Below are 16,388 nucleotides of genomic sequence, written 5' to 3' on the forward strand. Positions count from 1 at the left end.
GATGGAGACGCAAGAGGGAAGAGATATGGAGACATATGTATATGTATAACTGATTCACTTTGTTATAAAGCAGAAACTAACACACCATTGTAAAGCAATTATACTCCAATAAAGATGTTTAAAAAAAAAAAAAAAAGACCTGTATGCAGAAAACTATAAGACACTGATGAAAGAAATTAAAGATGACAAAACAGATGGAGAGATGTACCATGTTCTTGGAGTGGAAGAATCAACATCATGAAAATGACTATACCACCCAAAACAGTCTACAGATACAATGCAACCCCTATCAAACTAACAATGGCATTTTTCACAAAACTAGAACAAAAAATTGCACAATTTGTATGGAAACACAAAAGACCCCGAATAGCCAAAGCAATCTTGAGAAAGAAAAACAGAACTGAAGGAATCAGGCTCTGTGACTTCAGACTATACTACAAAGCTACAGTGATCAAGACAGTATGGTACTGGCACAAAAACAGAAATATAGATCAATGGAACAGGATAGAAAGCCCAGAGATAAACCCACGCACATATGGTCACCTTATTTTTGATAAAGGAGACAAGAATATACAATGGAGAAAAGACAGCCTCTTCAATAAGTGGTGCTGGGAAAACTGGACAGCTACATGTAAAAGAGTGAAATTAGAACACTCCCTAACACCACACACAAAAATAAACTCCAAATGGATTAAAGACCTAAATGTAAGGTCAGACACTATCAAACTCTTAGAGGAAAACATAGGCAGAACATTCTATGACATAAATCACAGCAAGATCCTTTTTGACCCACCTCCTAGAGAAATGGAAATATAAACAAATGGGACCTAATGAAACTTAAAAGCTTTTGCACAGCAAAGGAAACTATAAACAAGACGAGAAGACAACCCTCAGAACGGGAGAAAATATTTGCAAACAAAGCAACTGACAAAGGATTAATCTCCAAAATATACAGTCAGCTCCTGCAGCTCAATATCAAAAAAACTAACAACCCAATCCAAAAATGGGCAGAAGACCTAAATAGACATTTCTCCAAAGAAGATATACAGAGTGCCCACAAACACATGAAAAGATGCTCAACATCACTAATCATTAGAGAAATGCAAATCAGAACTACAAGAGGTATCACCCCACACCAGTCAGAATGGCCATCATCAAAAAAATCTACAAACAATAAATGTTGGAGAGGGTGTGGAGAAAAGGGAACACTCTTGCACTGTTGGTGGGAATGTAAGTTGATACAACCACTATGGAGAACAGTATGGAGGTTCCTTAAAAAACTAAAAATAGAACTACCATATGACCCAGCAATCCCACTACTGGGCATATACCCTGAGAAAACCATAATCCAAAAAGAGTCATGTACCAAAATGTTCATTGCAGCACTATTTACAATAGCCAGGACATGGAAGCAACCTAAGTGTCCATCGACAGATGAATGGATAAAGAAGATATGGCACATATATACAATGGAATATTACTCAGCCATAAAAAGAAACGAAATTGAGTTATTTGTTGTGAGGTGGATGGACCTAGAGTCTGTCATACAGAGTGAAGTAAATCAGAAAGAGATAAACAAATACCGTACGCTAACACATATATATGGAATCTAAGAAAAAAAAATGTTTCTGATGAACCTAAGGGCAGGACAGGAATAAAGACACAGACGTAGAGAATGGACGTGAGGACACAGGGAGGGGGAAGTGTAAGCTGGGTCGAAGTGAGAGAGTGACATTGACATATATACACTACCAAATGTGAAATGGTTAGCTAGTGAGAAGCAGCTGTATAGCACAGGGAGATCAGCTCAGTGCTTTGTGACCACCTAGAGGCGTGGGATAGGGAGGGTGCGAGGGAGATGCAAGAGGGAGGGGATATGGGGATATATGCGTGCATATAGCTGATTCACTTTGTTATACAGCAGAAACTAACGCAACATTGTAAAGCAATTATACTCCAATAAAGATGTTAAAAAAAAAAAAAAGCAGGGTTTCCTTAACCAATGCAGATGCTCTGAACAACTGTATAAAAAGGTAGAGAAAGCTGCATAAATAAAGCACCTACCACACACAGGCTGTTTGAATGCATGGGATGAGGCTGTGAATGCACTCTGCAAACCGTAGAATGCACATAAACAGGGAACACGCTGCATGGTTCGAGGAGTTGACAGCGTGATTGTCAGGTCACAAGCCGGCACCATCTGTCTGCTGTTTCCACGCAGGAGGCAGGCAGCCGGAGCAGTGGCCAGGACAGAGGCTCAACCCACTGCCCAACCCCTGCCTATTTCTATGGAGCAGCACACTGGGGTGTGGTGCGCTCTGCGCATGCCCGGCCGCCCACCTCTCGTCTGAACCTCTGCCAGAGCCGGAGTTGCAGACCTGAGACCCCAGAGCAGGAGTGCGGAGCACAAAGAGCGGCAGGGCAGGGCTGAGACCACGTGGACTGGCCCTGCTGCCCGGCCTCTTGCCCCAAAGCCAAGCAGGTCTGAGGTTGAGCCCTTTGGGCTCAGCTCTGAGGGTGCTGCTGGCGGGCAGTATTGGCCCCGCCAGCGTCCTGCCGTGTAACCAAGCAAAGAGCTTGGGCCCACCTGCTGGGCTTTCCCATTCCCCACTCTCCGCCCAGGGACGCTTCATTTAATACCAGCGCTCATAGCTACCACTTCCGGGCACTGTGCACACATTGGAGCCTCCCCCAGCCCCATTTTACAGATGCACCAGCTGGACCAGAGAGGTCACGTGACGTGGTTAGGGTGCACAGCCAGACTCAGCACCAGCTGCTCCAGCTCGCCCGAGCGCTTCTTCCCCTAAGGTCCAAGATGCGTTTGCTGCACCTCTGACTTGTCAAGCAGGTTGAAGATTCATGTTTAGCACCAACTACCTGGTGACATAGACAGAACCAGGTCTTTCCCACGGGTCTTGGACTCAAGTTAAGAGCCCAGAGGTAGAGAAAAGAGGGAAGGGGGTCGGGGAGAGACAGAGACAGAGAATCTGTGCGCTGGGAAGGGTGCCCGAGTTAGAGTCAGAAGAGCTGAGCGATGGCCTCGTCCCCGCCACTCACCACTGTGTGGCCTGGGTCAAGTCACTGCCCTCTCTGGGCCTATATTCTCAACTGAAGAATGAGGCAGGGGGACAAAGGAGGCATGGGGCCCTCAGACTTCTCACAGGCCATGATTCTCTGATCAGAGGGGCGTCCAGGCTGAGCCATGCCAGATGAGCATGGCTCAGCCAGTGGAATCTGGGGCACTCTGAACTCTGCTCCACAGTGAGGTCTGGCTGTCCCCTCCCCCTTCCCCACTTCACTGTCCCTGCCGCCCTTCACTTCAGCCCTGTGTCCAGTGTTAGGGACTTGGGTTCACCCAGCCTTCCCATCTGCATCTCCCAGCTCACACAACTCCCCTCCCTGGAGTGGTTGGCCCAGGCTGGCTGCTTGGAGTTTGCCTCTCTGGGTGGCACCACCTCTCCTAAAATGTCCACAGTGTCAGGCCTGGAGGTGGCCAGCGAGGTGACAGGAGCTGGACAAGGGAGGAGAAACTGAAGGGAAAAGAGAACCACCAGACCAGGCAGGGCTACCTAGGAGGACGGCTTGGGAGCCTTTGCCTCTCCTGGGGCCGCCCCAGGTGGTCCCCATGGGCAGAGCCAAGCCTGTAGGTTATGGCCAGCAGCCATCGGATTAGGTCAGCGTCTGTTCTCATGGACCAGGCCCTCAGGTATCCCTGTTATGAAATATTTTGAATCATCTGTCACGTCCTACCACTCAGAGCCAGAGGAGACAGACCTGAAACCAAAATCCACACCTTCGCAGCAAGCCCAGATCAAATACCCCCAGTAACTAACCACAGAAGATCGACAGAGGCAAGTTTGCTTTGCCAAGAGAACACACTTTATTGGGTAAATTTCCAGGGAAACCTAGCTTTACACGGCATAGAAGCAGTAAAAGTCAGAAACACAATCCAAGAAATATTTTTGGTAGAAAAATCTGCTGAGCGGGGAGTGCCTCTAGGGAAGGGGGGGGTCTTTTAGAGCTGGGACCCAGGGGGGTATCCTCCTTCCTGTGGGCCAGGGCCTGCCCCTTGAGCCGGGCAGCTGGTTACAGCGGCTGCACGTGCTCCCTGCTGGAAATGACTTTCCCATCTCTGATCTCCTCCTTGATGGTACAGATCTGGGTGCTGAGCTGGGGAGCCGGGGCGCAGGGCACACTTGAGATGTAAGGAACTCGAACGGCAGGCTTGCATTCCATGGCACAAGGGTGGGCAGGCAGCCTGAGGAAATGAGATCATATCAGGGTGTTTGGCATTGGCCATTGGACTGACATTCGCGTTAAATGTAAACAGGGGTCAAGTGAGACGGGTGGGTGACAATGACAAATGGCTCAGACAGTCCCTCTGAAATCCCCAAGGGCTGCAGGGATGAAGACCAGAAAGTCCCAGCCAAAAACAATGGTTGGAGAAGTACCATGAATGGGGCCGACTTGTCCCCCTGCAAAAGCCCAAAGCCCAGGGCTGGAAGGAATCTCTCTGAAGATGCTTTGATCAATCCCCCTTCATCTGTGCAATAACCACTCTAGGAGTGATGCCCTCACCGCGGCACTGAGGGTTGGGCCCAGGTGAGCCCTTTCCACAAGCCGGGACCTCCGGAACCAACTCACTTGCAGTCTTCTCCCTCCAGCAGGCAGCGGTAGGTGGTGATCTCCGACTCCAGGCGGGCCTTGACATCCAGGAGGACCTGGTACTCCTGGCTCTGCCGCTCCAGGTCACAGCGGATCTCGGACAGCTGAGCCTCCACGTTGCCGATCAGGCCCTGTATCTGAGCCAGCTGGGAGCTGTAGCGGGCCTCGGTCTCCGCCAGGGTGGATTCCAGGGAATTCCGCTGCAACGGGAAAGAGGAAGCACTCCCAACAGGAGGGAATCCCACCCAGAGACCCACAGCCCTGGGTATCTGGGTACCATTTGTGATCACACCCCGTGATAACCTGAGGCTGGTGGATCACGGTGCCTGCCACGAGCTTGGCCAGCCACTCAGGTCGGGGCCACTCACCATGCTGTGCTGGGCCTGCAGCTCGATTTCCAGGGCATTGACCGTGCGTCTCAGCTCAATGATCTCTGTCTGGCAGCACTGCAGCTGCTCCGAGCTGGACACCACTTGCTGGTTCAGCTCGTCAGTCTGAAAAGCATGAGACGACCCAGAACATGGTCAGAGCAAGTGAAGCTACTGTCAAGGGTGACCCCTCCCCTGGAGCTTGTCCTGGGCTGGCCCGGCCCCACCTGGGTGTTGAACCAGGCCTCCACGTCTCTGCGGTTATTTTCCACCAGGGCCTCATACTGGCATCTCATCTCATCCAGGATCTTGTTGAGATCCACTGGGGGGGCGGCATCCACCTCCACATTCAGCCGGTCCCCAAGTTGGCATCGAAGTGTGTTGACTTCCTGCAGAGAGGAGGCAAGATGGCATAAGGCTGTGAAAAAGATGCTGGATGAGGGTTCGACTGACCTGGCTAAAAACCCTCCTCCTTCAGTTGCCAGCTGTGTGACATTAAACAGGATACTTAACCTCTCTGAGCTTCAGCCTCCTTGTGCACCTCTACCTGCCTCCTCAGAGGATTTGGGAGAGTAAAGTGAGACGATGCAAACACCAGGCAAATAGAATCATTATCAGGCACTACCCTCCAAAGGGAGATTTAGTGTCATGGGCAGGAGTCTGGGATCTGTGTGACATTAGGCAAGTGACTTAACCTCTCTGTGCCTCAGTTTTCTCATCTGTAAAATGGAGCTTGTAATAGTATATGCCTCCTGGGATGATTGTGAGGATGACATGAAGTGAGAATGAAATGCAAAGTGCTTCGTATAGTTCCTGGCACACAGTGGGCCATCAGTAAATGTCAGCTGGGGTTACTGTGGAGGTGGCTGTCATAGTTGTTACATCCAAGGGTCAGCAGTGGCTCCCTGCTGGATGGGAAACATCGAGAGGGTGCATGGCATCAACCTCACCTCCTCGTGGTTCTTCTTGAGGCACATCAGCTCCTCCTTCAGGGACTCCACCTGCATCTCCAGGTCGGCCTTGCACAGAGCCAGTTCGTCCAGGATCCGGCGCAGTCCATTGGTGTCAGCCTCCACCAGCTGCCGCATGCCCAGCTCCGTCTCGTACCTGCACGCACAGAACCCTGCCGAGTCTGCAGCAAAGCAGCCATGCACAGGCAGGACCCACTGCCCTGCTGACCAGCTGCAGTGGCTGATTTGGGGTCGGCATCACTGTGGTCCTTTCCCTTGACCCGAAAGGGATCCAGGATCGATGCCACATTTCCCACCTACAGCTCCATCGGGCCTCACTCCCACTCACCAGCTCTCAGAGGCGGGGGACAGAGGCAAGGGAGCAGCACAGAAACCTTCCTAGATCAGGCCACTCACTTGGTTCGGAAGTCGTCAGCAGCCAGCTTAGCATTGTCAATTTGCAGGACCAGCCTGGCATTGTCAGCCTTGGTCAGCAGGATCTGGGGAACAGGGGGTGTCCCATGAGCTGGGGAAGGCCCAGCAGTGTGGGGACAAGTGGGGAGGGGACAGCCCATCTTTCGGATGCCATGCTTCTAAGTACCACCAGCACCTTTGGCATTTCCAGCCCTGAACATCCTGAGCCCAGGTGTAGAAGGAACATCATTCCCGGAAGGGGCATCACAGGGATGTCAGTGGCCATCAGTCCTGACATCCGCAGCCCCAAAGTGGCCCAGTGGGTGAGTGGAGAGGCGAGTGGAGAGAACCAGGCCGACCTGGATTCAGGTTCTGCGTCCAACACCAACAGGCTACGGGATCTTGGGCAAGTTGCTGAACCTCCCTAAAATTCAACTTCCACATCTGTTAGATGGATCCAGTAATATCCATCTCTATAAGATGAGGAATAAACAAGCGAAAGGATAGGAAGCTGTCAGCCACAGGGCTTGTGTCCAGTAGGGGCTTGGTGCATGCGACTGCTCTATCTATAGCTGAGACAGCGGAGGGAGGGGAGGAATGGCTGGCTGGAGAAATGGCTGGATTGGAGGGGAGGTTACAAGCAGCAGAGAGGTCTGGGTCCCCCCAAGAAACCAAGACCCTAGAGAGAAAAGCTGGCCCTAATAGGAGAGAGAATCCCCTAAGAGCTACAGTCCCATCTGTAGTGGGACGAGACAGACCCCTCCCAGGGTTTGGGCTGCTGGGCTGGAGAGGGGCCAGGTCCCAGTTACCTTCTGCTGGAGCTCCTCGATGGTCCGGAAATAGGACTGGTAGTTGGGGCACACAAGGGGGTCTTGTTGCTGGCTCCGCTCCCGGATGCGGCACTCCAGCTCCGCGTTCTCCCGCTCCAGCTGGCGCACCTTCTCCAGGTAGCTGGCCAGCCGGTCGTTCAGGAACTGCATGGTCTCCTTCTCGTTGCCATTGAAGGAGCCCTCGCAGGACCAGCCCCCGCTCCCGGTAAAGCAGGAGGAGTGGTACCCAGAGGACAGGCAGGAACGAGGCAAGCAGCTCCCAAGGCCGGAGAGGCCCAGCCTGACAGAGGAGGCTGACCCCCCAACACCAGAAAGGCCAGAGACTCTGCAGGAGCCCACAGAGCGGACACAGGACACCCGAGAGACGCCACCTGTGGTGCCACAGAGGCCTTTGATGGACCCAGAGGAGAAGATCGGAGAGCAGAGCTGGCTGGCCATGATGCTAGCAGAGAAGTTTGCAGCTTAGCAAGGAGCTCAGGTTCTGAGTCTCATGGCCTCTCTGGGGCATTTATATACACTTTCTGTGGGGTGTTGCCATGTTATTCCTATTCCAGGAAATTAGTCTCATTAGAATGTGATTTTTTGCTACCCATCCAAATTCCTTGCCTTATAAAAAGAAAAAAAAAATTAGTTTGCTAAGTCAGGACTCTCAGCTGTTGTCATTTCCTAACAGAATATGAATTTTATTGCCTCCTCAAAGTTCTTGCACCAGATCCCATGAATCAGGAGTGGCCTCACAAATGACATTTGGTACCTGCCCTCTCTGCATGATTTCCCCGAGGAACCAGTTATTTGTCACCTCTGTCCACTACCCCAACCCGCCCCCCCTCATAGCTGCTCACCTCTGCCTGGGCCACTGGGATGGTGAGAAGGGAGCAAAGGGAACTAAAATTCATGGAGCACTCATCATGTGCCAGGCTCGTAGTTATTTCATTTACACCTCTCAACAATCCTGAGAGGTGTTCAATATTATTTCCATTTTACCAGTGTGGAGAGTGAAGGTGAGAATGGTAGAAAGAAATAAGAAAGAAAGAAAGAAAGAAAGAAAGAAAGAAAGAAAGAAAGAAAGAAAGAAAGAAAGAAAGAAAGAAAGAAAGAAAGAAAGGAAGGAAGGAAGGAAGGAAGGAAGGAAGGAAGGAAGGAAGGAAGGAAGGAAGGAAGGAAGGAAGGAAGGAAGGAAGGAAGAAAGAAGGAAAGAGAGAAAGAGAGAGAGAAAGAAAGAAAGAAAGAAAGAAAGAGAGAAAGAAAGGAAGCAAGAAAGGAGGGAGGGAGGGAGGAAGGGAAGGAAGGAAGGAAGAGAGAGAGAAAGAAAGAAGGGAGGGAGGGGGGAGGGAGAAAAAGAAAGAAAGAAAGAGGGAGGGAAAGCTTGCTTGAGATGAACAGGCAGTGAGTAACAGATCTTGGATCTGAAACCAGGGACCTCGGACCCCAAATCCCATGCCCTTGTCCCACTGCTTCCCCCATACAACCAAGGTCAAGTGCAGGCACCCAGAATTTCGGGACAGGAGACCTAGGTTCAAACCCTGGCTCTGCTGATGATCTGCCCTGTGATGCTGAGCACATCACTTCCCCCCAGGCATCCTCAGGGTCCTCACTGGGACAGTACAGATCATCAGCCTGCCCTGCCTGCTTCACACGGATACGAGGAGAGTCAAACCAGGCCAGAAGTAAAAGTGTTTTAAAACCCATCGGGTGCCGTAGAAAAGTTGGTTGGGCTCAGAGGACAGTCTTTGATGATGGTTTATGGCTGTGGCTGGCAAAGGGTTGTGGCTGCTTTGGAGGGAAGTTTCCTGTGTGACCCCCAATTTCCTGAACCTAAGAGGGTAAAACCAGGACCCTGGACACCCCACAGGTGCCTAAACAGGTTACAGAAACAGTCAATGCAGCAGACCCTTTGGACAGGGAAGGGAGGAACGGATGACACACTGCCAGAGAGTTAAGCGAGCCAGGAGGAGAGCCTGAGACTTAAGGACCAAAGGTAAATTCAGTCTTCCACCCTCAAAGTGGGTTTTCCCAAGGCTTAAAAAACCTGCTCACTCTTCCCCCACACAGACACACGCAGCAAGGCTGGCGTTTACAGAAGCATTTATGTGCTTCTGAGGTTGTAATTTACCAACCTCTTAAAACACATTATAAGCTTCTCTCTGAAATTACTCAGGAGGGTTGGCTGTGGTGCACACACCTCGCCCAGTTCAGTGGACACCTCAACAGGATGCCCGAGAGCCACCCGATGGGCTCCCCGGGGTGCACACGCCGTGCGGCCCCTCCTAGCAGGGACAGCAGGGGCATCAGGCCTCCAGAGCTCCACTGCCTCAGCAACGGTTCCTTATGGCTGCCCATCCTCCCTGCTCTCCCTGCAGGGCCTAGGACGGGGCTGTCTCGAGGTCTCTCAACCTCGGCCCTGTGGACATCGCAGACTACGTGATTCCCAGTGCGGGGGCGCCCTGTGCATCGTGACGTGTCAGCAGCACCCCTGAACTTTACCGCCGGATGCCAGTAGCAACCTCTTCCCCCAGGCATGACAACCAAAAATGTCTCCAGACGCTGCCAAATGTCCCCTGGGCGGCAAAACTGCCCCCAGTTGAGACCCACTGGACCATCAGGACGGGGGCTGGGGCTCTGGCCAGATCTCCTGTAAGCACCTCCTTTGTTTTCTAGGACAACTAGTGCAGAGTCTGGCTGTCACTGTAGGGCCCATTCAGGCAAGTCCTTAATGCACCCATGACCCAACTCACCTCACTTGTGACACAGCATGCTCGTCCTAAGGGTAGCACCTCCTACGCCCCTGACACAGCTCTTCTCTCTTTGCGGTCTCTGGCTGCTGGCATCTGAAGTTAACGTTCTCATTTTCTTTTTTTTTTTTTTTTTAATCCCTCCCCTTGTGCAATCTGTATCTGAAGCTGGCTCTAAGTTTCCCTCAGGGCAATGGAGTGAACAGGTGTCTGCTGCTTCAGCTGTGCCCCGTCACTCAGTACGTACATCCAGAGGGCCACTGCGGGCCGGAGTCTAGACAGGTGTCTCCAAGGCCGTGAAGAGAGGCACGTACCTCTTCTGGAGCGAGTGACAAGCTGGCCAGAGAAGGTCTTTCGGTCGCCCTTGGTCCCCTGCCTTTCTCCATGGTGTAGACTGCAAGGCCACCTCTTGGAGGGAAGTGTGGTAGGGGGGCCTCATGGGAGGAATTCCTCTGCTCTCTTTCACCTCAGAAGCCTGGACCATCACGGGATGAACTGAGGCCCGAGAGGAACAAATGCTCTTCCTGTATCAGAGGAGAGAACCCAGGACTCATAGGGCTGCTCACCTCCTGAGGCAACTCAGCCCACCCCACCCCCAACCCATGGTGGCCCTGGAGAAAATCCACCTACTCAGTGTTAAGTACATCAGGGGTACCCAGGCATCAGGTTTTATTTCAAAATAAGGTCCTATTCTGAGACCATCCTTTCTAACATGAATCAAAAATACACTGGGCTGGGCTTCCCTGGTGGCACAGTGGTTGAGAATCTGCCTGCCAATGCAGGGCACACGGGTTCGAGCCCTGGTCTGGGAAGATCCCACATGCCGCGGAGCAACTGGGCCCGTGCGCCGCAACTACTGAGCCTGCGCGTCTGGAGCCTGTGCTCCGCAACAACAGAGGCCGCGACAGTGAGAGGCCCGTGCACCGCGATGAAGAGTGGCCCCCGCTTGCCACAACTAGGGAAAGCCCTCGCACAGAAACTAAAACCCAACACAGCCAAAAATAAATAAATAAATAAATTTTAAAATGTTTTAAAAAAAAAATACACTGGGCTAAGGGTCAGGGGGCCTGGACTCCAGGCCGACCTCTGCCGCGTTCTGTTTGAGCCTCAACCACTCTGGGCCCCAGAGCCCCAGTCTGAACAGGAAGGGTCTGGACAGGGTGAGCCCGAGGCCCTTGCATCTCAGACATAGGATTTAAGGCCCAAGTGTTTCCCGTGCAGCCGGCCAGGAGTCACCTGGACGTGTCTGTGACCCCTTCACCATCAGCCGCTGTCCCTTCTCTGTCACTGACCACAGAACAAAGTGGAGTTACGGAGGTTTAGCCTGTGACGCGGTTGGGTTTTCTCTTCTTTGCAGTCCGCGTGGACCTCAGTCTCCCTTTGCCTCCAGGTCTACTGTATGGCTGTTAGCATAGCACCATCTTGGGCCCTTACAGATCCTCCTCTCCTTCTGCTGACCCTACCCAGGATTGTACTGGGCAGTGAATCACTTCTCTGTCATCAAGGACTTTGTAGCTAATAGATATTGTCTAATAATCATTAGGACCGGGTGACCTCTGTGCTCTGTTAGTCCCCAAACAATGATGAAAACCTTCCATGACGTATTCCCGGCATCCGTGAGACTAGTTACCCATTCATAAATCTTGACTCAGGAATGCACGTCCTGTCTCCAAGCTCCTATCCCCACACCCTAAGTTAACTCGAAAGTTGTCCCCATGGTGCCTTGGCGGAGCGGAGTACAGCTGCAGATGCTTCCAGATCGCTGTCAGCCCCATCCCACCCTGTGAGTAATAAACTGATCCCACTGATTGGATGGAGCTGCCTGCCTCGCTTTTTGGTCTCAAGATGCCTTCTCAGTTCGGTGGGCACTTATCCTTCCCGCCGTCCTCTGACATCCTCCAGCACCTGCACACCAGGAAAACGCAATGACTCGGCTTCCTCCCAGCCTCCCTCCATAGGCAGAGGCAACATGAGTCCACCTCCCAAGGCTGGTCCCTAGGAGGGCCCATTTGGAGGTGCAGGGTCACCAGGACATTAGTCAGTCATCCCAGCATGTCCAGGCTGAAATGATATCTCTGGCCAACTGAGCCAACTAAGACTTGGCTTTGCAGAAGAAGGGCTTAGAAAGTATCGGGCAGGACAGCAGGGCCCCTGGGCCTGGACTCAGCCAGACCTTGGTTCGAGCTCCTTAATTTCTTCAAGTCTCCGTTTTCCCAAAAGGTGAGTGGAGCTCATAATGCCATATTCACAGGATTGTGACAACTAAGTTGAAACGTGCTTGATAAACAGGAGCTCACTTCACAGATTTAAGAGATCAAAACGCTTCTTAAGGGAGATCCCTGGTGGCCTAGTGGTTAGGATTCCAGGTTTCCACTGCTGTGGCCCGGGTTCAATCCCTGGTTGGGAAACTGAGATCCCACAAGCCGCATGGCGCAGCCAAAAAAAAAAAAAAAAAAAAAAAATCTTCTTACAGCCCATGTAGTCTGAGCCCCAGCTGAATGCTATTTCCAGGGCACAAACTGCTCACCCAGGTTTCATGGGATGCTGATTCGGAGGCCTAACCCAGCTGTGCAAGGAAAGACAGCTGCTCAAAGAAGTTGTAGCTGGGACTGTGTCCAGAACTGCAGTGGCCCTAGACTGTATCCAGGACTCTCTGGCCTCTGACCTTTACTGTAGAAGCTCCTAAAAGCTCCCTGACCCCACCTATTGCAGACACAGGTGCCGGCTTGGGGGCTACAGAGCTGACAGGATGCTCTCTGACCACCATGACCTCAGCCTGGGGGGCAGGACGAAGAGGGAGGTTGCTGCTGCAGGAACAGAAAACACTCTTGCTTTCCCCAAGCCCACCTTGGAAAGCCACCAAGTTCAAAGTCAGCGGCTGAGTGTGTGGCTCCTTCTTTGGTAAAAATAGGTCTCCACCCTCAAATGAGCTTCCATTTGAAAGCCAAGGTTCTCCTTGGGCAGAGACCCAAGAAGTCAAGCCTGAGTCTCTTCTACCCAGCTCTGAGCTGTCCCTTCGATGCAGAAGGCTTCAGGCACCGCCTGTCACAGTGTGCCCAAGGACCCCTGCTCCTCTGATCTGTGGTCAGAATGTGCCAGCACCCCCAGTGCCCCAGTGGCCCATGGGGCAGCCAGATCCCCTACGACTGGGCAGCAAGGGGAATGAGACCATTCAAAAAGCCCAGTGACTGCCTCTCTTAGAGTGTCCTGCTGGCATAGGCTTCATCTTCCTGGTTTTCTCCTGCTCCCTATCCCATCTTTGGCATTCACACACGCAAGTCCTACAAATTTCCCACCGTAAGAGGCATCTAAGAAGTGCTGACCCCGTCTGTCTTAACCTTTTTAGACTCCGGCCCAGAACCCACCCAGAAAAAGGGAGACCCACACTGATCTCATTCCCCTCAACACGGGTGCTTTTTCCTTGTAACAAAGAATTTGTTCAAGCAACAAAGCACTCAGGATTCCCGGCCCCTCCCTGCACAGCAGGGTTACTACATACTCTGTGTCAAATAACCACATCAAAACTCCTACCACATCTCCTGCCAGCTGATGTTAGATTTTAGTACAGACAGGCAGGAACAGGTCCGCAAAGTTGAAGGAAGCATTATGGTAGGGGAAAAAAAAATCTTCAATTATGACATTTCAAGCCACCAATTTAATTTGTCCAAAGAATCAGAGAAAGGTCTTGCTTATTTGGTTTTGATGGTGGAAAACTCAGGGCGGTTTGCAAACCTGCTGAGGGTAGGGTTGCCAGATTTAGCAAATAAGAATACATGCAACATCTGGGACATATTTATACTAAAAACGTATTCGTGTGTATTTGCAACTGCAATTTAACTAGGCGTCCTGCATTTTCTCTGGTAATCCTCACTAAGGAAGTATCACTGTTTGAGAACTTTGGCCAAACATGACACAGCTGTTCCTTCCCTCCTTCCGCTGTGACTTGTCACCATGACTGGCTGGTCTCAGGAACAGGTATAACGGGCTTCCCTTGGAAAATCGTGACTTTCCGTCCTTTGTACCCCGATCTCAGTGGCTGCCATTTGTGCCCTCACAGGCCCGGTGAGCAGGATTCAGAAGAGTGCTAAGGTGTCCTTTCTCTCTCCTGGCCACCTCAGTGACATTCCACCCCCGATGGCAGCTGCCTTCAGCGGGGTGACTCAGTCCTTCCTCGGCAAGGTTTGGCAAGTCCCTCTCGGCTCCATTTCCTGGTCCCCCGGCCTGTGCCCCCAACTTCCGCCTACCCCCTGCTGTCGCCAGGCCTCACCAGCCTCAGGGCATTCTGGGTGCACACACTAATTGACCATGGAGGTCTTCCCCTCTCCCTGGCTGCCCCTCTACTGGGCCCAGAGCCAGTGCTAGGGGCCTCAGGAGAGCAGCGAGGTGACCGCGGCCCTTGGCTTCTCCTAAGACTCTAGGGTTCTGCCAGCCTCCTCAGCATCCAGCTTCTCAATGTGCTGCTCCATGGGTGGTCCTGAAGCCCCACTGGGCCAGGACCTGACTCTAATTAGGCCTCGAAACTCCCCCTTTACCAGACCCAGAATCACCCTGGAACCCCCATCTCCCCCAAAATATAAAGGTACTTTCTCTCGCCCTGGGGTATGGTTTTGGCAATTGTCCAGGGCTGCAGGATTCTGCCCCAAACTCTTCTTGCCATTGGGGTGGCCCAGAGAGCTGCCCTGACCCCAATCTTAAGCCATACCTCTCCAGTTCTCTCACACCAAGCTCTGCCTTCTGCATCCTAGGGCCACTTCTGTCTCGCCCACAGGCCAGCTCTTCCTGCACAACTGCACTGGCTCACCGCTCCTGTGTGTCTGGAAGAGGCCAGGGCCTCCTACTCAGATCCACTCGGTTCCTAACTCCCCCCACCCGGCTTTTACGGAGAATTCCAGAGCTGTCACTCCTCTCCCTGATGTCCTTAGAGAACCTGTGGTTTGTGGGAGACGCACAGACCCACTGGGAGAAGAAGCTGGTGCCTCAGTCTCCCGTGTCCCCTTGATTCAGGTACCACTTAACTGGACCACAAAACGAGTTCCCCAAACACCCTGTTTGATTGGATTCCATCGTCTGCATTTCCAGGGGCTGGGGTGCAGTCGACCTCACTCTCTTCCTGCTAATGACAGTTTGTCTGCAAAACAGACTATGGGCTCCAGGCAGTAATTAACCAGGATTTATACTGGGGGTTCTACTTTCAAACTCATCTGAGATCCTCGGATGAAAGAAGCCACAGAGTTATTATGGCTGTTCATAAAAATGGGCCAGAAGAGTGAATACCAGCTCCTTGCCAACTCCCTCAAATCCCCACCCCCTCCAACAGGTGCCCACCCACCTGGTCCCTCCCGAGCGCTGCAGCAGGATGGAGAGTCTGATGTGCTCAGCTCTTTGAGAGCCCCCCAGGACAAGCTGCTCAGGAGGATGCAGCCTGCATACCCTGCTCCTCTCCAGCCCCCAACAGCTCCAGGAACACCATCCAGCAGGGGGCAGGTCCCAGCCACCCCGAGATGCACTGTCCCAGGCCGGCAGGGAAGAAGGGCACAGCCACGGACACGGGGAAGCTGGGACAGTGTGTCATCACACCCCATGGACCACAGCCCTCCTGTGCCATCTCTTCCTCCTCTTCCCTCAAGCGAGATTCCCCTTACTAGGAAGCCCCAGGCACCCTCATCATACTCAGGGTCTTCTGTGGACCCTCGAGGCTGCTCCCCAAAACAGAGGGACAACAGGCACCCAAGGGGTCTTGGGGCTGCAGCTCTGCCCTTAGCCATGGCCTGCTGCCCAGCTGCCCCAGTCAAGGCTGGGGACTGGACAGGGTCTCATGTCGGGACCGTCCCTCCACTCCACGTCACAGCAAGTGGCTAAAGTGGCACTGACATGCTTTCTGGAGTGAGCCTACCCCCTGCAGGGCCCAGGCGGGACGCACAACCCCATTAGGGAAAGCAGAGGTGCACTGGTCCATCCACCCAGGGCGGAGCCTTTGGGAGAGGGAGGCGCCTCGTGCTGGGGGTGAGGAAGAGGCTGACTGTGCAGCCAGGAGTCACGCGGCAATCAGCCACCGTCGTGCAGCACTGCCGTGGGGAGGCACCTCCACCCCAAGCTCTGAGGCACGGGGATGCTATGGGCACATTCCACGCTGATGCCTTTGTCCCCTAAGCACTGGGGCTTAAGTGAGAGCCCGCTTCTGCCACAGGTTCCAGAGCTGAAACTTTGGCTTTGATAGAGGGCCAGCCACAGTCTTGGAAAGCACGTTGGAATGTGGATCCCAGCTCTCCTGCTGGGCAGGTCTCTCAACCAGTCCGAGCCTCGATCTTCAGATGTGTAAAATGGGTGCAACAGTGCCAACTCGGGGTTGTTGTAAAGATGAAATGAAATAAAGAATAAAAAAGAGCCCTAGACAAATGCTGGACACGTGACTTTCCCCTTTATTAGCAT

At 52.6% G+C, this 16,388-nt stretch overlaps 1 protein-coding gene across 2 annotated transcripts; it reads right to left on the reverse strand.

Moving 5' to 3' along the window:
- Positions 1–27: 27 nt before the first annotated feature.
- Positions 28–15,623, reverse strand: KRT36 (keratin 36). Of its 2 annotated transcripts, XM_082442511.1 has the most exons (9): positions 14,662–15,623; positions 9,963–10,483; positions 7,207–8,179; positions 6,401–6,483; positions 5,984–6,140; positions 5,261–5,422; positions 5,034–5,159; positions 4,645–4,865; positions 28–4,258 (listed from the first exon to the last, which is right to left on the reverse strand). In XM_082442511.1, exons 3-9 carry the CDS (start codon positions 7,663–7,665, stop codon positions 4,087–4,089), a joined length of 1,380 nt encoding a protein of 459 aa, XP_082298637.1. In that variant the 5' UTR covers positions 7,666–8,179; positions 9,963–10,483; positions 14,662–15,623; the 3' UTR covers positions 28–4,086. The 2 variants fall into 2 exon arrangements, with proteins under 2 accessions (XP_082298637.1, XP_082298636.1); XM_082442510.1 differs by lacking the exons at positions 9,963–10,483; positions 14,662–15,623 and having other exon boundaries at positions 7,207–8,484.
- Between the last annotated feature and the right edge of the window lie 765 nt (positions 15,624–16,388).

This window comes from Balaenoptera physalus (genome assembly GCF_965194825.1).
Source record: "Balaenoptera physalus genome assembly, chromosome: 20".
NCBI lineage: Eukaryota > Metazoa > Chordata > Mammalia > Artiodactyla > Balaenopteridae > Balaenoptera > Balaenoptera physalus.